Source organism: Dasypus novemcinctus, chromosome 7 (genome assembly GCF_030445035.2).
Source record: "Dasypus novemcinctus isolate mDasNov1 chromosome 7, mDasNov1.1.hap2, whole genome shotgun sequence".
Lineage (NCBI taxonomy): Eukaryota > Metazoa > Chordata > Mammalia > Cingulata > Dasypodidae > Dasypus > Dasypus novemcinctus.
The window spans coordinates 65,635,577-65,657,769 of record NC_080679.1 but is presented as its reverse complement, the minus strand read 5'-3'; the positions used below and the strand labels follow the sequence as shown (position 1 = coordinate 65,657,769).

The window sequence follows — 22,193 nt, the reverse complement described above, 5'->3', positions numbered from 1 at the left end:
TTCCCCTCTCAGCAGCTGCAGTAAGCCAGGGATTTTATCCAGGCTTAATGTCTTGAGGGTGGGAGATGGTGGCTGTTCCCAGCTTCTGTGGGGGTTTAGTAACTTACATTTGTTGTTTCAGGTTCTTTATCTGTCCCTTGCCCTCCTAGAAGTTGTGCAGCACTGCCCTGTTCTGCTGACCCCCAAAGCAGGTCCCTCATACAGCTTTTAGTCCTTTCGCCTTTGTTTTTGTGAGAGTGGTGAGCCCTGCTTACCTATTCAGGCACCATCTTCCTGGAACTTCACCAGATTCTAATGTAAGGTTTTGAATAGGTTTAAACTTGAAGGTGTAAATATTTCCTGTTCTTGCAATAGCACTGCCTTGAGAGGGATCTGTTTGCATGGGCACTGTCTTAGATTGCTATTTATGGAATGGGACAATAATTTTTATGATTATTAATAAAAATAAAAATTATGCAAAATACTATAAATTTGTAAATTAAGTGCTTAATTCCTACAACTAATTAAAAAACAATTGACAGGCTATCAAGAAATCTTGAATCAGTTTTCACTCAGGTTTTTATTAATATGTCCTAAACAATCAAGTTATATGGATTAAGTCAAAGAAGCAAAGAACTTGGTAGTGACTTGCAGTGTTGATCAGTTTAAACACAGGAGATCTATAAATAAAATTCTAAATTTTGAATTTTTTTTTAGGAGGTTCTTGGCATTGAACCTGGGACCTAGCACATAGGAAGTCAGCATTCAACCACTGAGCTACACCTGCTCCCCTTAGATGTTTCTTCATTTGACTTTACAACAGTTTCCCAAAAGTGGCTTTACTATTTCCTAGTTAGAACATGAAGGAAGTAGGGGCAATCTTAAGTATATAAAGAGACCTCATTGTGCATGGCAAGAAGACATCTAAAAGGGACCGTTCCAATGTACTTTCCCATTGGTAGTAATAATAATGAGAGAGTCTAATATTTCATAGTCTATTATATCATCAAAGCCATGTGACTTCTAACAGTTTAAATCATGTGTGTGTGGGGGCGAGGGGTTGTTTTTTTTTTAAATCACAACTGCTATGGGGAAGAACAGCCAAGAAAACTGAATTTATCAAATTATAATTAAATGACCTGATGGGTGAATTGGTTTAAATGAAGGTCATAGATTGTGAAATCAAAGCAAGAATGATGTTTTATAGTAGATTGGGTTTTACATACATTTAGGTGGCCAGAGTCTTTACTCCAAATCTAAGTCCTGAGTTAAAACAGCATCAAGGAAAGCAAACTATAGCCTCTGGCATGGAATGAAAAAAATATTGGGAATTCTCCATTTCCTTTCTTCTATTAGATTAGTTAGATCAGGCATATCTGATCCTAACCCTGTCAGCTAGTAGATGTGTTTAGAAGATGCCAAATGAATCCTTGACAACTGAAATAATCAAGCTGATTTCATTTGTGTGTCTTCTCATCACAGCACAATGATGGTGGTTTTGTAAAATTCAATCTTATTTTAGTGAATTATTTTTAATTGCTTTATGATGGGCCATACTGCTTAGTCCTCTGACCTCACCTGATTATGTACATCAGCAAGACAAATATGAGACCTGTGGACCAAAATAGCAGGATGTCACTTTGCTACTTCAACCTGCCATTTTGTAAATTGAAGAAAGGAAATAAATCACTGCATTTTGGAGTTCATATTTCTGTTTTGGTCTTTTGGTGTGAAATTAGCTGAAATCGTTAAAACAATTTTTCCTAATGTGTTCTAATATTTTTATTGCAATAAAATAATCATGATTGGTTGATAGAGGACTAAAATAGCCTGTATTCCTGTCAGATAATCAGAACAGCTCCAAAATGAATGAACCAGAAAAAAGCCATATGTTTGAATCCTAAAAAATGCCATAATATGTTTCTCTTTTTATGATACTCCCCAAAAATTCAGAGTGGGGAGCAAATAGAAGTAATTTTGGAATCATGAAAAGCAGGCTTGTAATACAGAACAAAGTGTATGTATATTTTTAAAGGACTCTTACCTGTATAATCCATTCATGAAATCTATTAAGTAAAAAAACCAAAACAAACCAAAAAACCCAGTATAACTTATCTCTCTGTTAAAGTAGGATAAAAAATTGGGCTTTGAAATAATTATCTGGAAAGTTTCTTCAGGCTTTCAATCCATTTTGTGATGCACAATATAACTTATAGTGAAATACAATGCCAACTGAAATGTCTATAAAATGTAAGAAGGTCTGTTTCACTTCACTTTGTGTAATTGTTTTTCCTTTATCATTATTTTTAAACATTCTGGAAAGTAAAAAGTTGATTTTACTCTTCAATAAAGTAGAGTACAACTATTTGGAGATTGAATTGACAGAATTGGCATTCAGTTCTTTTCCTTACTTTGTAAATCCAAAAACTTCTTGGAAATGACTTCTACCTCCAGTTTCCAACTCTTCCTGGATTTATTTTTATCATTTTTTATCATAGCTTCATCCTTTTCCCTAAATACTATTTTTCCTGATATTACTATTATATTTCTTCTTCTTTGGTTAATATTTGAATTATATATCTTTAATTTCAGAAATTATTATTTCTAATCCAGTTTGATAGTTGATTTTTTAACAGGTTAATTTTATCTCTATTATGATCAATGTTATATCTGAAGTTCTTTCAGCCAAATATTTATTGCACTTTGCTTTTTATGGTCCACAGAGGTTTGGCTCAATTTTGGCTATATCTTTTTAGTCAACTCTTTCTATGTTTTATCTATCACTGCTATTACTTTTGAGCAGAAGTGTCTTCAAAGCATGAACTTATAACACTTGTCACTGGAAGTCCTCTGATTTCCTTTAACTAGCTCTTGCCCTTATATGTCCAAAATAGCTGCCTAAAATAAAGACTCAAGTGACCCTCTGTTATCTAGATTCATCTAATATCTGTCTCATTTGCTTTTATTATTTAAGCAACTGGATTTCTCCTTCTCAAAGCATTTTATCTATGAGTCAGGGCTCTTTTGCAACTACTGTTCTGAATAAAACATTCATTTCCACAGTTTGTTATTGTCTAAGGCTTGTTTCTACCATTTATTTTTAATTTTTCTTATGCTATTTTGTCCTTTGTTCAGATATCTTCCTATTCTCTAGAAACAGAGAAGTCATACATCCTCATTTTTCGTCCAATGTTCTCTTTTGCATCACTTAAGCAATATTTACAGGAATTTGAGTGCCTGTAGCATTGCCTTGCGCCCAGTAAAGGGATTTAAGAAATAGAGGTTATAATCCTTTGCCTTAAGTTTGCATTTCAAACATTTATTGGTTAAAGGTATTTATTGAGCACCTACTATGAGCAAGTGACTGCCCTATTGTCGTATTTTTTAATATGGAGAAGCAGCATAGATATGGTCTTGTTTTATGAAGCATAAGGAAAAAGGCATAGAGATATATTTGTTTAACAAAACACTATTATATGTCCAACTATGCTACTGTGCTAAAAATTGTGTAAGATACAAATGATAGAGGCTTACCTCCAGTACTTTGCAAGTTAGCTGGGGAGATAAAATGTTAATGACCATAAAACAAGGTATAGAATCACGAGTGCTATGAGACAGGTATAGTGAGTATGCAGTGGGTGCTCAGAGGCAGATAAGTTGCCTTCCAATTGACCCCTGGTGGAGGATGGACAGAGCAGAATTGGGGATGGAATCTAGGAGAAAATGCCATTTGAACAGAACTTTTAGGAATGGTAGTACTACATTTGAGGGAAAGAGCATTCTGGGTATGGGGAGCAAACACACAGAAACAGCAAATCAGGTTTGTATAATGAAACAGAAACTAATATTATTTTTCTCTCTTCCATCCTTTCTTCTTTCTTTCCTCCCTCCCTCCCTCTTTCCCTTGTTCCCTTCCTTCCCTTCTCTTTCAGTCTCTCTCTCTCTTTCCCTCCTTTTCATTCATTCATCCATTTGAGAAGTGGTAGATTTACAGAACAATCATATATAGAAGACAAGATTCCCATAAAACTCCCTATTCCTAACACTTTGCATTGGTGTGTACATTTGTTACAATAGATGAAAGTACGTTTTCATGATTATACTATTCATTATAGTCTTGGTTTAACTGGGGATTCACTTTTTGTGTGTTGCAGTTCCATGGATTTAAAAATATTTTTTTTCTATTACCATAAATACAACATAACATTTCCCCTTTTAACTACATTGAGATATATATTTCTCTGTGGTTAGGGGCATATATATTTATAATTGATATGTCTTCCTATTGAATTGATCCCTGTATCAGTATATAATGACCTTCTTCATCCCTCATAACTGTCTTTGGCTTAAATTCTATTTTATCTTTTATTAATATAGCTACCCCAGCTCTTTATTTGTTTGTTTGTTTATTTTTTGGTTACTGCTTGCTTAGTATAATTTTTTTCCATCCTTTCACTTTCAACCTACTTGTGACTTTGAATTTAAAGTGAGTCTCTTGCAGACAGCTTATCGTTAGGTCATGTTTTTTCATCCATTCTGTCAATCTCTGTCTTTGCCTGGAAATTTTTATCCATTTATATTCAGTCACTACTGATAATGCAAGACTTTGCCACTTGGCTACTTAATCTTTGTAAGTCTTATACCTTTTTTGTCCCTTCAATTCTTCCATTAATGCTTACTTTTATATTTGATTTTTTGAGCTCTATCATATTAAGTGCCTTCCATTTCTATTTGGATTATTTTTCATGTATTTTCCTTGTGGTTACCATGGGGTTAAAATGTAACAACTTAAATATATAACAATCATATTTGGGTTGATACCAACTTGACTTCATTAGCATGCATATAACACTTTTCCTATGTCCAACCATCTCCCACCTGTTTTGTTTTGTTTTTTTTTTGAGTCAAACATAAGTTTTATTTGACCTATGAACAGGAGAGAGTCTCCAGTGGCAGCAGTTCAGAGAATGGGCCCTGTGTCCCCACAATCCACCCTCACGCAGCAGCCTATGTTGACCATATCCCACTTTTTTTGTATTTGTTACTGATGATATGTTTACATTGTATGTCCAAAATCATAGATTTATCATTACTTCTTTTTTTTCCTAACTTTTCTTTTATCCCCTCCATTGTGGCTTTTTTTTTTCATGCTGTCTGCTCTGTGTCCATTCACTGTATGTTCTTCTGTGTCTGTATTTATTTATTTTATTTTCCCTCACCCCCTTGGGACTTGCTTGCTGTCTGCTCTCTCTGGTCATTCGCTGCAGGCTCTTCTGTGTTCTCTCTTGTCTCCCCCTTTTTTTTTTGGTTGTGTCACCTTGCTGAGTTGGGCAGTGCTCCATGGCATGCAGGTGAGCCTGCCTTCATAAGGAGTCCCCGGGATGCAAACTGAGGGCCTCGCATATGGTAGACGGGAGCTCATCCGATTGAGCCACAGCCACTTCCCCTTATCATTACTTTTTATGCACCTGTAGGCAGTAAGAGGAGTTATATAGCAAAAAATACATTACAAAGAGTACTGACATTTATAATTACCCCAATGGTTACCTTACCTTACGTCTTTATTTCTTTATTCTGCTTTGAACCCTGTCTAGTGTCCTTTCCTTTCAATCTGAAGAATACCCTTTAGCACTGACTAGGGCAGGTCTAGTGGTGAGGAACTCTCAGTTTTTGTTTATCTGGGTATGTCTTAATCTTTACCTAAGTATTTTATTTTATAATTTGCTATTTCTCTCTCAAGAGTTAATTAGTAAATACATCTTAGAAAAGAGTTTCATTGTATGTGAATTATTTAACTCATTGATCTCATTAACAAATCTTTGTTTGCATCAGCTTTTAACAATTTCACTAAAACTTTGAAATCTCTTCAGAAGCTTATTCCTATCATTTCCCCTCTATCTCCTTAATTGGTACTACCTAAGAGTTTTTAAAATATTACATTGTCTTCATGACCTTGGTTTCAATTATATTACCTACTTGCTAATAATTGATCCTCTAGAGTCCTTTAAATCATGCACAGACTCCTGACAGTAATAATAATACAGGTTCATCAGTGATATTTTAGTCGTTTAGTGTTTTTCATTCTTTAGCTTAGTTTTCTTTGTTAATAGACTTTATTTTTTTAAAGTTTCAGATACACAGAAAAATTGAGCAGTAAGTAGAATTCTCATATCCTTTCCTCTCACACAGTTTCCCCTATTATTAACATCTGATGTTAATATGGTATATTTGCTACCATTAACAAAGCAATATTGATACATACTTTATTCAGACTCCCTTAGTTTTTACCTACTGTTCTTTCCCTATTCCATGATTCTATCCAGGATTGAACATTATGTTTAGTAGTCGAGCCTCCTTAGGCTCCTCTTGACACTGATTATTTCTCAGACTTTCCTTGTTTTGGATAGCTTTAACAATTTTGAGGAGTACTGGTCAAGTATATTGTAGAATGTTTCTTTATTGGAATTTGATGTTTTTCTCATGATTATATTAGGGTTATGGGTTTTTGGGAGAAAGATAATAGAGATAAAGTGCTGATGGTAGGGAGATGGAAGATGAGATATGGTGTGGGGGCATTTTCAGGATTTGGAGTTGTCCTAGGTGGTGCTGCAGGGAAGGATGTTAGACGTTGTGTGCCCTGCCGTGGCCCACTGGGTGGACTAGGGGAGAGTGTGGACTACAATGTGGACCATTGTCCATGTGGTGCAGTGGTGCTCCAGAATGTATTCGCCAGGTGCAGTGGATGTGCTGCGATGATGGAAAAGGTTATTGATGTAGGAGGGGAAGGGTAGGGTGGGTGGGCTGGGGGGTATATGGGGACCTCATATTCTTTTAATGTAACATTTAAAAGAAAATAAAGAAGAAGAAGAAGAAGAAAAAGTACTGTTGATCCTAAGAGCTATGCAACCTATAAGGAATGTGGAAAGAGTAGAAGCCTAGATGCTGAGTTCAGAGCAAAATATCAATCATTTTCATATCTTCTATAAATAAAGGGGAAGGAGGGAAAATAAGTATATGAAAATTTTAAACAAAAAGTGCATATGGAACTGGGGAAAAATCATCATCATTTAACAAATTTTGCAATGTTTAATGATTTTGTTCAGTCATACTTTGATATAATATTTTTTCTTCTTTAATGAGAAAGCTGAACAGTATTTTAGGGCAGGGACGTATTCTTATATTTTGTGGGTGATCCAGTTTTCCTACACACTTCTGGGTTGGCTGTCTCAATTTGGAGCCCTGAAGAGAACTTAGAGAAGTTGGGAACTGCATTTTAATGTTTCTTTTAAAGTAGAGAGCTGTTGGGAAACGGACTTTGGCCCAGTGGTTAGGGCGTCCGTCTACCATATGGGAGGTCCGCGGTTCAAACCCCGGGCCTCCTTGACCCGTGTGGAGCTGGCCATGCGCAGTGCTGATGCGCGCAAGGAGTGCCGTGCCACGCAAGGGTGTCCCCCGCGTGGGGGAGCCCCACGCGCAAGGAGTGCGCCCGTGAGGAAAGCCGCCCAGCGTGAAAAAGAAAGAGCAGCCTGCCCAGGAATGGCGCCGCCCACACTTCCCGTGCCGCTGACGACAACAGAAGCGGGTGCCGCTGACGACAACAGAAGCGGACAAAGAAACAAGACGCAGCAAACAGACACCAAGAACAGACAACCAGGGGAGGGGGGAAATTAAATAAAATAAATAAATCTAAAAATAAAAATAAAAAAAAAAATAAAGTAGAGAGCTGTAGATGTGTGCATGTTTTTTGGATCTCCTTCAGTTTAAACCTGCTTGATACAAGTCAGAGAAAATATGGTGTTTGTGTCTCCCAAAGTATGTGTATCCCATGTTGTGTTTGTGTGCACACATACATGCTTATGTGAATTGCTTGAGAAATGAACTTCTTCATATTAGTAACAATCTATTAATGGAACAGAAATGCATTTAAATCAGTGGCTTTCAAGAAAGACATATTCTATCTTTGCCTTGCCTTCCACTTTTCTCTGAATCACTTTGACTTAAAAGTTATTTAGTTTTCATTTTTTACTTTCAAAATAGGATGAATTCCCTAATAATTGCCTTCATGGTATAGTTGATTTATGTCAATGTAACTCAACAAGGATAAAATTATTTTTCATTCAATTAAGAAATGAGTGAAGGCCACACATTTGTCTTTGGGAGATACTGTTTTTTTTAATGTGTTACAGTGAGGAAGTAGGAAAAGTACAAAGCAGAATGTTTGGATACCACTTTATCCCTAAAACAATAGATTATTAAATTCTGGGTTGATTTTTAATAATTCCTAGCATTGGTATTTAATAATCCAATGGATCACAATATATACATTGTTACAGTGCCTCATATTTAATATTAATTAAAACATAATGACACAATATTTTGCATTGGTAGACCTGTTCAGTTCAGATTCTTCTAGTGATTGACATCCTCAGTCAATAGTTCCCTGTCTGTCCTCCCATAGACATGGGAGGTAGAACTTAGTAGAAGTTTCCATAACTTTTAAAATATAGTAACTAAGATATCAGATTAGAATAAACAATCATTCCATACACTATTCATTCCATCTGCTTGGCCATTTTGACCTTTTGTTAACTTTAGGCATGGTTGGATTTATGTAGAAATCTCTCTCTCTCTCTCTCTTTCTCTCTCTCTCTAATATATGGATGTGTGTAGAGAAAGAGACAGACATATGTAAATACATATCCATATCCATATATATATACACACATACATAGTTTTGTATTACAAGATTAATACTAGTTCATTATAAAAGTAAAAGCAAATAGTTCAGACAGGAAAAAAATGGAATATGTTATTCAATTAACCAGGGAATACCTACAATTAACATTTTGATACATATCCTTCTATGCATATATATGCACCTCTCTATCATCTTTCCATTTACCTACATCTATTTAGCTATCTTTTATAAAATAAAGATACCATACGCATAGTTTTAAAATCTTCTATATAGTATATCTTTTCATGTCAATAAATATAAATCTATACCATTGTCTTTAAGTAGATACTCTTCAATGAACTCCTCCTTCAATTTTTGGATCATGGGCTTAGCCTCTCACTTTGGGGACTGGCATGTGAACCAGGAAAGGGTACTCCAATTAAGAGACCAAAAGGAAAAATCACTACATCCATACAACATAGGTGAAGAAGCAGGAAATCAGTCCAGTCAGAACATTCTCCCTCTGTGAAAGGGGAGAATGTGTGTATTTCTCCTTCATGCCCCTGGAAAAACACTTTTTTACACAGACTGTAGAAGTTGTTCTAGCAGTCCTAAGAACTATTTCTCACAAAGCATTGATTCTTTCCAGGGGCATATACAAAAGAGGGTGCTGCCGAGTGGAAAGGTGGTTTGTTCTGGTTAGTGAAAAACCTGAAGAATTTGACAGAGGTGGTAGTCGGTAGACAGTGGTAGCAGCAGCAGGATATCAATGAGGGGAGAGGGCTGCTTATGCCATATCACTGTGAGGTTGATGACTGTCTTTTTGCCAGGATCCTATGACAAATACCACACAGTGAGTTGGCTTACACACAAGATTTTACTGACTTACAATTTTGAGGCTAGGAGAAGTCCAAAACTGAGGCATCACAAGGCAATGCTTTCTCTCCAAAGTCTGTAATATTCTGGTGCTGGTGCTGGCAACCCTTGAGGTTCTTTGGCTTGTATCCCTTTCTTGCATCAGACAACGTCCTCTCCTTTCTTTTCTGGGTTCCACTGACTCATCTGGCTTCTCCCTTGTGGCTTTTTCTTTATAAGGCCTCCAGGAATCTGCATTAGGCCCATCTTACTTCAGGTGGCCACATCTTAATTAAAAATAGCATTTCAAGAGGTCCTATTTACAATGGGTTCATACCCATAGGACCACAGATTAAGAATAAGAATATGCCTAAATTGGGGTAAACAATTCAGCCTACCTCAGTGACACCAATAGTTGTTCCAAGACTGACCCATTTCCCTGATCCCCTTTCTGAACTACTGGAAGATGGGAAATATGGTATTTCAGCAGGGTTTGTTTTTTTTTTGTTGTTTCTTCTTTTTTTTTTTTTTATCTTTAAAAAACGTTTGTGGGAAGGCTATCTCAGAAGAAAATTTACCTTCCTTTGCTTCCAACTTCCTCTCAGCTGTTAGACTGAACCACAGATAACATAAGACAATTCTTAAATCACTTTAACTGTCATTGCAAACGTCAATGTGCATATTATAAGGAGGAACATTACCTTGCTAATAAATTATACCTACTTCTCTTGCAGAAATAGATGACAAGAGGGTGACCAACACACAAGGAGAAGTAAGTTTTCTTATGTTATAAATAACTGTGTTCAACTAAAACACAATTAGCTTGAGTTGATGTGGTACATGATATATAAATATTACTGAGATGCAAATCTTTTAAATTTGTTTTTCCTGACTAAACAAACAGTACAATGGTGTCAAAATCTCTGTCTCTAGGTTATTTTGAGTCTCTATCTATGAAATGCTAAAACCCCTTGCAAAATTCTAAAAGGGCAGAAAGCAATGAAATATTTTAAGTTGTTAATATATATAATCTGCTTTTACAAATCTAAGATGAGGCTTTCTTTTTTTACTTTTGGATTTTTAAAAACTTGAAGTAAAAGTAAGACATTGCTTTTAGAAGTAAGATATGATATTACTAATTTAGTGACATTGTATTTGACCTTCACAGTCTGGGGCCAGGCAATGTTGGAATCCTGGAGCTAAAAGCTGAGAGGCAGACAATTCTTATAGTGTCTCTTTGTGTTTGGAGCCATGAGCAGACCCTGAGTACAGAGTGTGAGGGAGCTGAGGTCCTCTAAATTCTGAGTAACCATATCCAAAGGGTTCACCAAGAAAGAAATCCAGATTCAAATTCAGCAGCGTGTTAGTCAGCCAAAAGGGTGCTGATGCAAAATACCGGAAATTGGTTAGTTTTTTTAAAGGGTATTTATTTGGGGTAGGAGCTTACAGATACCAGGCTATAAAGCATAAATTACTTCCCTCACCAAAGTCTATTTCCATGTGTTGGAGCAAGATGGCTGCCAACATCTGTGAGGGTTCAGGCTTCCTGGGTTCCTCTGGGCTCAGCACCTCTGTTTTCTCCACAAGGTCAGCTGTAGAATATGAGGCTCTCTAGGCTTTGCCTCTCTCCAACAAGGTCAGCTGAAGACTACCAGGCAAATGACTCTGTCTCTCTCCCCAGGGCTCCAGCTTAAGACCAGCATCAAACTCCAACATTAAGAACCCCTAACTCTGTCCTTTGCCATGCCTTTTATCTGTGGGGACTCAACACCCTACTGGCACAAGTGGTTGACATAATTACCTTATCATGTAAACCTCTGAATCCAATATAATCTAATATGCCCAGAGGAAAAGATCAGTTTACAAACATAATCCAATATTTCTTTTTGGAATTCATCAATAATATCAAACTGCTACAAGCAGCTACTCTGAAAACTGCACCTCCTATTCCCCACATACATATTTAGAAGTTCAGTTAGAAAACAGGAAACAGGGGAGGCTAGGGGAGCTGATAACATCGACTGTATAGAAAATGAGGAAAGGAGCAATAGTGAGACCAGAAATGAAAAAATATTGATGAGGCATTGGGAACTTAATAGTAATTCCCGTGGCTACATGGATAGACATACTGTCTTAATTAAAGAAAAAAAAAACTTAGTAAGGACAAATTACCAAATAATATCTTACAAGATTTTTTTTTCTAAAATATTAGTGAGACAGTAAATGTGAAATACTTTGAAAACTAAACTCTTAATAAATATACAACAATTTATATTACTTAATAAGTTTTACCGCTATGTTACTAAACAAAAAAACTTTCTTGTAGAGTTAATTTTCCATTTGATGTTTGGATATACTCATGGAAATAAATATATAAGAAATCAGGAAGTGATTACTTCTCAGAATCAACCAGATGTGACTGAATACAGTGGTGGTACACCAGAAATGTCAATCTTCCACATCTTTAGCAATTATGTAGAACCTGGTGCCAGAACATTCAATTCAGGAGAAAAAAAGTCTTGTACTATTTGCTTGGTTGATGTGGATTTGGCAACTGTTTGGTTGATATTTTTTCCTTTTTAATGGATTGCTTTTGCATCATATAAATATCATCTTGATGCCCCCTTAAGGGCAATTCAGCTTTAAAATGCACAAGATGCCTCAAGTTCCAACTTTCTAGATTATTTCAGACTCTGTGCTATATGCTCTTTCTAATGTGCATGTAAAACCTACAACAATCCACAATAAGTATCTAAGTACTTGCATTTACACTTGATCCTTCCCAAGCAAAGATAATTGTTCTAAACACTGAAATTCATTAAGACCCCTACACTTGCTACCTTGAAATATAAACTGGCACACTATTAAAAAGGAGTCTTTGGCATAATCTGATTGAGTGTATAGATTACAGTTTATATATACAATTTATTATAATAGTTATGATATTTATATACATATATAGTTCTATGTCATTAACTGTGTTTTTTATTCTGAAATATCTTCCTACTTTTCTCAATGCAAAATCCCTTCTTCAATAATTTAATCCTGATCCAATGTGCTTAGGTGAAAGTGTTAAACAGAAGTTTTGTTAGGGAAGGGCTTATCTTTTGACGATAGTAAAGATTATTATCCCAACATTGTAATTCCATGTGAATGGAGATATTAAATGGGGCATGCCAATTCAAGAGGATTGGTTTTACTTACTAAAGACCCTCATTATCCCTCCTGAACAGCTCTACAACTGCACTCCTTTTTTTCTTTCAAATGGAAAGGGTTGATGTCTCTTTTTCTTTAAAAATAAACTAATGTTACTAGGGAAGAAAATAAAAGGAATCATTTCAAGAGTGCAATGAATGGAGGGTTTTATGGTCAAATAGACCCAATAGCTTAATATATCTGTTAAATCTCTGATGTTACTGAACATGCATATAATTTCCCATTGATTAGTCTTCTATGCCATGACTTAAGGAAATAAGAATGTTGTTTGAAGCATAGCACAGTGTTTATTTTCCTGGCAGATTTGATGGCACTGTACTATTTTTTCAAATATAGGACTTTTACTTTTTATTCTTTGTCCACAGTCACAGAATGCATCCCCTAAGCAAAGGAAGCAGAGTGTGTACACACCACCTGCCATGAAAGGTACTGTTCAGGTACTGTTTTGGGTTGTCATGAGTTTTGAACTCATGGCTGGTAGGTTGTCTGTTTTTAAGGATGGTATGTTTGATCATAAGCTAGCTCTAGTCTTGGTTCTACAACTCAATAGCTGTGTGACTTCTAGCAAAACACTTTATCCATTTAAATCTCAATTTCATCAAGGGTAAATAGGTGGAAGAGGGTAACTAGGGATGTCTCAGAATCTCAGCTTGGAAATTCAGAGATTCCAGAATAATGACAAAAAATATTCCTTTTATCCTTTCTCACAGATTTTCTTTGAAAGGATTTCCCCCCAAACTTTCATTATTCTTTTCAGTGTTGACAGATGATTATCTTTTTTTTTCCCTCAGCTTAAGCAAAGCAGTGTAACTCGAATTTGGTGCAGATTTAATGTTATATATTGCCTCATTGCCGTGTAGTAGGAGTGATTTTAGAAACCCTCCTCCAACAGAACTGCTATTAGCTCTACATTTAACAGCTGTTGAAATGACAGCTAAGAATGCTGTTTCAGATTCTGGCATTTCCCCAGAACACTTCCCCCTAAACTGGAACTGCTAAAAGAACATCTAAGTCTAACAGTATTTTGACCAAAATCAGTTCCAGGGAAGGCTTCTTTTATTTCTCCCCCAAAAATATTTCTGACATGATTCAGAGTCCAATCCAGTAGCTCATGTTCCAGCCAGGCACTTGGGCCATTGTCCCAGTGGTTCATCATGCTGTTACCCAGCTCAGCTTCATCTGCTGGAAAGGCCAGCTGAGCAGTTTCCTCTGAAGTCTAGAGAGATGTCTAAATTGGGAGTGAAATTTTCCACTCTGTATTCTGTCTAGATTTGGAGCCTTTTCAGGGAGATGGGATATAAATGGACACATTAATAGCTACTTTTTGTAAACTTCTTTCCCATGCAGCTAGAAAGCACCATGTTTGTTTGCTCATAAGACTGCAGTAAATAATACAATCGTCAGCATTGTTGTTTATTCTAGGGCAATTTTTAAGCATCCTCCTTTAAAGATAAATGTAATTAAGTTGATGATATTTTCCCCATTTTATGTGATTTTGTGCTTTCAAGCACATGGGTTTGGTTTGAATGGACAACAATGAAAGATATATGTTCACTTATTTAATACTTTCCTCTGTTCTATTTTGGGTTAGCTTAACTAAATAAATATTGCTCTCATGTCCTCAGAGAATATAGTATTATTTTTAAAGGAAAATCTTAAAATCAGGGCCCCAAGGGCTCATGATTTTCATTATATTTAGCTCTCAAATAGCATAAGAATGTGAGAGCCTAACATTCAGCGAAGTTAGTCATCTAACATTTTCACATGTAACCTTACTATTGTTAAGCCCTCCAAGATGGCCATTCAGTGACAGTTATTTCTGGTCATGCATTTAAGGCTTGAGAAAGGACAGTAATTCTTTCAAGAGGCTATCAGAGTGTCTTTAGGTCCCCATTTACAACCAGTAAGTATCTAGCTAAGTCTCCTGCTTAAAATAAAAGAGAAGCCTAAATCTGTGTGTTTTATTCAATCTACCTGTCTATAAGAGCTAGAAATGAATATTTCAAGACAAAAACATTTGTGACCTCTGTTACAATTGTGAGCACATTAAGGAACTTGGGTTATGAGAAGGATGAATGAGCAAATGAAATAGTATTGAGATACTAAATACAATAACATTTGCTCTGAAATGTAGAATTCTTTAAATTGCAGAGGAACATGCAATTATTGAGTGTAAAAGAGTTTTCTGGGAGAGACTAACAGCTCTGAGAAAAAAATCACTATGATAGAAGGCCATCTAGAGCTTCAGGAAGTCCTGATAGAAGCTGTTAATGGCACTACCACCACAAGCTGGAATCCTTCCTTTCCTTCTCTTACTAGGTTGTGAGGAGATACTGTGTACAGGGCCCAAAGTGGCAGGAGGGGAGAGATGCTGGGCTCCACCTATGCTGTTAATCTATTACATTAATTCACATTATTCACCCTAATCCACAGAAAAATATCCTCTCTGTTAAACTCATTTGTTTTTCTCTCTTTCAGTTACTGTGGCACTAATGGCTACTTCAGGTTTTAGGAAACGGACATAACCAGGTTACTTCTTGTAATGACTGTTTGCTAGGAAGTTGCCAGGGGAGGCAATGAAGCTGAGGAAGTCTTCTTACTAGGCATACTACCGGGATGGCTGTGCTGGTGACTCCCAAATTCATATCTGTTATCATGACGTATCTCTTGAACTTCAGACTCCCATTTCCAAGTACCAACTGAACATCTTCATTGAAATGTTATTAGGCTTCTCAAATTTAATATTAATATGTCCAAAACCATGGCTCCTTTGCTATCACAGTAAGTCATGCTTAGCTGCTCTATTAGTCAGCCAAAAGGGCTGTTGATACAAAGTACCAGAAATCTGTTGGCTGTTATAAGGGGTATTTATTTGGGGTAAAAGCTTACAGTTACCAGGCCCTAAAGAGTCCAACTCAAAGTACCATAAGAGGTACTTCCTCACCCAAAGTCTGTTGCCATGTGTTGAAGCAAGATGGCAGTGATGTCTGCTAGGGTTCAGCCTTCCTCTCTCTCTTAAGGGTCCCTGGTCCCAGCTCCTTGCAATCTCAGCTGTAGGCTGGAGGACTCGTTTCTTTCTGGGCTCAGCTGCTCTGGTCTCTTCACAAGGTCAGCTGTAAACTGTCAGGCAAATGGTTCATCTCTCTTCCTGGGGCCTCTGCTGTGTCTGTGGAGCTGTCTCTCTTCCTCTGTATATGTTCTCTGTCTGTCTACTTCTGTGTGAGAGTCTGCTTTATCACCTACCAAGGGGGTGGGGACTCAAACCTGCATGCCCTGCTGATGTAGCCAAATCAAGCCCTAATCTTGATTTAATCAAGTAAATGTAAAGCCTTTGAATTTAAATCAATCAGGAACAGACCCGTTTACAAACATAATCAGTATCTCTTTTTGGAATTCATAAATAATATCAAACTGCCACAGCTGTTGAAAACAAAAACCCTTGGATAATCCTGGACTCGTTTTCCTTATCCAATCCATCACCTGCTCTTGTTAGTCTAATTTCTCATCAAACCACTTTTCATCTCCACCACTGCTGCTTTCTCATTCAAACCAACATTTATTTCTTGCCTGGACTGCTGAAGTAGATTTCTTACTGGTTTCCCTGCTTCCATCTTGCCTCGCCACAATCTATTCTCCACTAAAAGAATAATTCCTTTAACTCACAAATACGATCAGGCCATTTTCCCAATCAAAACCCCATCCTCCCATCACATTCAGAGTAAAATTTAATCTTACAAATCTCTGAAAGACCTGGCACCAAACCTCCTTCTCTGATCTCATCTCCTTTCATGCTTGTTCAGTGGGTTCCAGATTCATGGACTTCTTTGCTATTTTTTGAACATGGAAAGCACATTCCATTTCAGGCCATTTACATTTTCCACTTCCTCTGCCTGGAATGCTTTTTCCTCAGTGGCCTCATGGGTAGCTCAGGTGATGCTACCACTTCAGGAAAGTTTTCCTTTTCTTACTGGCCTATGAAACACAGCAACTGCTTCTTTTAATTTCACTGTCTGTCTCTATAGCTCTAATTTTCCCCAGAACAATCATCATGGCATACCTGGCATGAGGTTTCCATGGCCACAGTGTTGTTCATTTGAGTATCCCCAGCACCTAGAGCAATACCTGAAACATAGTAGGTAACCGACAGACAATTGTTGAATAACTGAACTAGAATAACTGGGAATTCCAGTCAAATTGTCACCTTAGAAGCAGTTATCTCTTGAGCCTTCTCTTCTGACAGCCATGCTGTGACTCCGCTTTTTATTATCTTTGCTGGACACTCCTTCTGTTCTTGTGTTCCTGATTACCTGTATGCTTGTTTTGTTTTTTTGTTTGTTTGTTTGTTTATGTTTACTTTGTTGCATTCTTTTCTGGTCAAAGAAAAAATCTCATTTGGTCAATTAGTTACTGTCCAGTGTGGTGCATCAGTTGGGCTGGTTTCTTGAGAAGGTCCCTAATAGACCACTGGCTATTAGATGATTGCCTTTGGCTAGAATGTGGTTGTTAGATAAGTTTGTGGGAAATGTGGCAGGATCATATGATACAAACATGGGAATGTAAGTAGAAAGAAATGGATCTGACTCCTTTCTTCAGAGATGTTTCCTGGATCTTAAAGCATATTTTTACTGACAAAATAATGAAGGAACTAAGTTTGGTCTGACCATCTTTCTATTCATAGAATTATAGGTACTCAAACTTGGCAAGAACTTTACAGGTTAACCGGTGCAACTATCCAGTGATGACTGAATTTTCTCTATTGCCTTTAACCTCAAGAAACTACATTGTTTTCTGGAGGATTTTCATATATTAAGCCTGGCATGGAAACAGATAATTGAAAATTCCAGGTGATTCTCATATAGCAGGTTTATAGATTAACCAGATTCGGATATCCAATCACCCACTTAACATTCCTTTCTTGTGTCATAGGTAGGTATGCCATGGAAATCTCAAAATTAACATGTTCAGAATTGAGCTTTCAATCTCCAAAACCAAAAACATTTCTATTCCACTGTTTCCCTTCTCAGGAAATGGCATTTTCATCTGTGTAGGTGAAAACTCCAGAATTTTGGCAGTCCCCAGTTGCCCTTCCCTTCCCTCCCCTCACCCTCACTTTCTACAGGAGTCCAGCACCAGGTATTGTAGAATGACTGCAGTCCCTTAGTATCTTTCCCATCCACCCTCTTTTCTCATCCTCCATGCCACCACCATAATTCTAGTCACAATCTTTTCTTTGCGCGCATATAACTAGTGACCCTCCTTCCAGTCTTTCTCTACCCCTCCCATTGTTTTCTACACTGTAGCCAAAGTGAGCTTTTAAAAATACAAACGTGATCATGTCACTTACTAGGTTAAAAATCCTTCAATGTCTCCCCACTACCCTTAGAAAAAATTCCTACTGCAGAATGAAGTTTTCAAAGTTCACTACCCTATGACCCTAATCTGCCTCTCATTCCCTCACTCCCTGGGCCTCAGCTATACTGGCATTCTTTCAGCTTCTGAATGTACCAAGCTGTGTCCTGTTTCAGGGCTTTTGCATATGGTCTTCTTTTGGCCAAAATGTTCTCCTTCCTTTTTCTCATTCTTCATCGGGCTGACTCCTACTGATCAGTTAAGCTCTACATCAGAAGTTCTTAACCTATTTTGTTTCATGGACCCCTTTTGCCAGTCAGGTGAAAACCACAGGCTCCTTACTGAGTCCACACTATACTGTGTATTATTTAATAAATATATCACATCTGCACCAACGTGTCCCCACAAGAATAATGATTTTCTGAATTTCAATTCAAGCTCACAGACCCCTTGTTAAGAACCCCTGATCTATATTTGAAGGTTAGCTCCTAAAAGCTTTCCTTAACCATCTTGTCTAAACTCCCTATAGTTATAAATCTCTATTGATCCAAGTTATAAATTATTTATAGATCCTTTTTTTATTGCATGCAATATATCTTTTTATTTAATGTATGTCTCTCCAACTAAACCAGAAGTGATCTATATAGCAGGACATCCAGTGTGGACATTGTTCACTAAAATATCTATAGGATTTAACATATTTATGAAGCAAACAGTGCTCATAAATATATTTTTAAAAGTGAATTTACAAAGTGCACCAGTACTCTAGTGTTGGTAAATGAACCAATTCCTGAGGAAAGACTACTTTCTCTCTGGGCAATCTGGCTATTAGAAAGCTCTTGTCCATATTGAGGACCCACTCATGGGCTCTTGTTATATATTTTGTTACTATTGGTGGTTAATTTTTAAGTATTTGAAGACATTGATCAGGTCTTTGTCTTATCCTTAATTTTCTTAATTTCCAAATTAAAATTCTAGACTGTAATTATGCCTGGTATTTAGTCCTTTCACATTCATTCCTTATCTCCTAAAAAAGCTCAACTTTGCCAATATTATTACAGTAAGACATCATTCAAAATAAACCTAATTCTTAAGGTATGGTCTAGCCAGAGTGGAGACTTCAAATATGCCTGTTACTTCATTTAACTCAGACAATTATTCTATTAATGCAATCCAAAATATCATCAGTTGTTTCTGACAGCTACACATGGTTGACAAATAGTGTACTTACATAAATTAAAAACCTGCAGGCCTTTTTGTGTGCTGCTTTTAAGCCAAATCATTCACTATCCATTCCCCAGTTTTAAATTATCTCTTTTTTTAAAAACCACAAAGCAAGACTTTGCTGTCATCTCATCTGAGTCTCCTTCTTTTAGATCACACTGTATGTTACAGCAGCCTGTCATGATATTTCCTTACCTGATTCTATCATCCATTCTCTTTTCTTTTATCTCAATTGTATATCATCCATAGATATGATAAATTTATCTTTTATATTTTTTAATCTAAGTTCTTAATGAGCATATCAAACAGAGCACGGCTAAGAGAAAAAGAAGGTCCTGCAGCATGTATCTCTTTCTAGATGACACCAACACCCCTCAAATGCTACTATTCAATCAGTTATCCAATCAACTAACCCTACCAGGATTCCATTCCTTAACACCAAAGGATGTCATGGCACTCTTGTGAAAAACATTTGTATTTCAGGTATCTTATGCTGATCACATTTCCTCATCTATTGAAATGAGTCATACATTTATAATGCACATTAAGCAAAAGAATGACAGGCTTAAGTTTGCATAGAAAACAGGCTTACTTTTCTATTACCCTGTGTAATATAGTGCTTTATGATTACTAAGTGGAAAGTTCTGAGGATTATCAGAACTACCCATATGCATTTCTTGGTGTTTATATGGTGTTCAGTTCTGTAATTTATAGAAGAGCCAATTAAATTATTGTTGGATGCTTGAATCATGTTTTCAGAAAAACAAAGCAGGCTTGAATTATGGGACAGGAAATGGCTGACTCACTTCCACCCCCACTTTGTTGTGTGTGTGTGTTTTACTGGAAGGCAAATGCCTTCTACTGAAGAGAGTAAAGCAAGTGCTATCGATTTAAAAAGAAAGTCTGAACATTAAACACAGCAGCTGACTGAAAAATGGCATTGCATAGCAGGACCCATTAGTATTATATTACCATTCTTAATGTATAGCAAGCCAGAGTTTTCATTTACTTCTGATAAACACCTTTTTCTTCCTTCCATTCTTTGGGATTTCTTGTAAAAGAAAATTTTAATGACTTCAATGTCCAGACGTTGCTCCTCTGTTATGTCAATTAGGTTTTCTTTGAATGGTTGCAGTATTTTAACTCCTAAGTTCTGTTTCCCTCTAAGGCTCTGATCTTAATATTTTATCTTAAATCAGCCTTTTTTCATAAAAAAGCATTTTAAGAAAGCAATAAATGCAAATAAGGAATAACCCAGGCAGGGAAAGAAAGAAAACCAGCCAAATAAGAAGCCTAAAATGGCTTCTGAAGAGTGGTAGATGGCAGTAGCAAGGATGTAACATGTATTATTTTTTAATTTATTTTTATTGTTGTCTTCTTTTAAAAAAGATAAATAGATCACACAAAATGCTAACATCCCCTTTCATCAGTAAGGCACACTCATTGCATTTGGAGAATATAGCCTGGAGCACTGCCACACCGCATGGACCATAGTTTACATTGTAGTTCACACACTCCCCCAGTCCATTCAGTGGGTTATGGCAGGCTATACAATGTCCTGCTTCTGTCCCTGCAATATCATTCAGGACAACTCCAAGTCCAGAAAATGCCCCAAATCACACCTCTTCTTCCTTCTTCCTGCCCTCAGCAACTCCCGTGGCCATCATCTTCACATCAATGATATAATTACTTCCATTGCTAGAGTCACAACAGGTCCATCTCGGTGGACCCTGGGATGGCGATGTCCATCCCACCTCTAAATCGAGAGGGGCCTTAGATCCCACATGGCTGGAAAACAGGAGAGACAGAGTTGGAGGAGAGTGTAAGAAGAACCAAAAAACATGTACTATTAACTGAAGGGATAATGTTTAAATCAGGGAAGGCTGCTCATCATAGTGGTTCCATAAACCCAACCGGAAGGCGCATAGACTTTGGCACATAAGTGTTCAGAGCTCAAACCTCAGCACCACAACTTCTCAGATTCATGAACTTCAGAAAGTCACCCAGTTAACCTAAGTCTCTGCTATCTCTTCAGTAAAATGATGCACGATGTGCAAATGTATAAATAACATGAATATGAAAACTATTCTGATTATTCGACCCCTGGAATAAGACACAGGTGCACTCCTTCTCCATTGCCACTGAGCCTGGCAGAGCAGAGGAATGAGGGACCTGTAAGGGATGGAGGAAGGGTAAAGGAACTTGGAGAAGGAAATGCCTGTCAGGGTCCTGCTTTCATTCCAGTGGGAATTGAAAAGACAGGTTTTGAAGTGGCGGGTTCTAAGAACCATGTAGGTTGTCAAACCTTGCCATTTACAACTTTCACTTTTATTTAGCACCAGCCTCAGGCAGGTTTGTGGAGTTTATCTTTTGACATCTTTTTAACAAATCCAGTTTTTCCTTCACTTCACATATCTCCTCTCCTCAGACACTATGTCCTCTTTTCCCAGCTAACTTAGTATCTCTCTTACAGGTATTAGCATTAATAATCTCGCATTTCAGAAAAACCTGAGACAAAAATTATTAATGGTTACTAGGAATTTTGAAGTGCTAAAGCAGATTATACAATAAATATTTCTAGTCAGAAAGTAACAGGAAACCACACCCCATAACTCAGGTCTATAATGAGTAAACCTAGCTAAATTCACAGTGATGATATTAAATTGTGATCAGTTGTCTATTTCTGATTTTAAGCCTCTTACTACTGTGACTCAAAAATACTCAAAAGGAACAGACCAACTGTAGTTTCCTGTCCTTATCACCCCCTCCACAATGAAAATAGAAGGCAGGAATAGCAGATAGCAAGATCTTTTACCTTCTACTCGTTAGTCCATCCCCAACACACTGTTTTGTTTTGTTTTTAAACATTTATGTCCCTCTGTGGGTGTTCTCC

The 22,193-nt window shown here is 36.9% G+C and overlaps 1 protein-coding gene across 4 annotated transcripts in view; it reads left to right on the top strand.

Annotated features, from left to right (window-relative positions):
* Positions 1 to 22,193, top strand: part of PPP1R1C (protein phosphatase 1 regulatory inhibitor subunit 1C) — a 158,885-nt gene that overhangs the window by 71,960 nt on the left and 64,732 nt on the right. For 3 of the 4 annotated variants that reach the window (XR_009186537.2, XM_004476884.5, XM_004476882.5), the window contains exons 3-4: positions 10,246 to 10,283; positions 13,093 to 13,153. Coding sequence is in view for 3 of the 4 variants with exons in the window: in XM_004476884.5 (XP_004476941.1) it covers positions 10,246 to 10,283; positions 13,093 to 13,153 (99 nt within the window). In the remaining variant the exon portion in view is untranslated. Of the gene's footprint in view, positions 1 to 10,245; positions 10,284 to 13,092; positions 13,165 to 22,193 lie in introns of all 4 variants that reach the window. The other variant, XM_004476883.5, reaches the window with a different exon arrangement.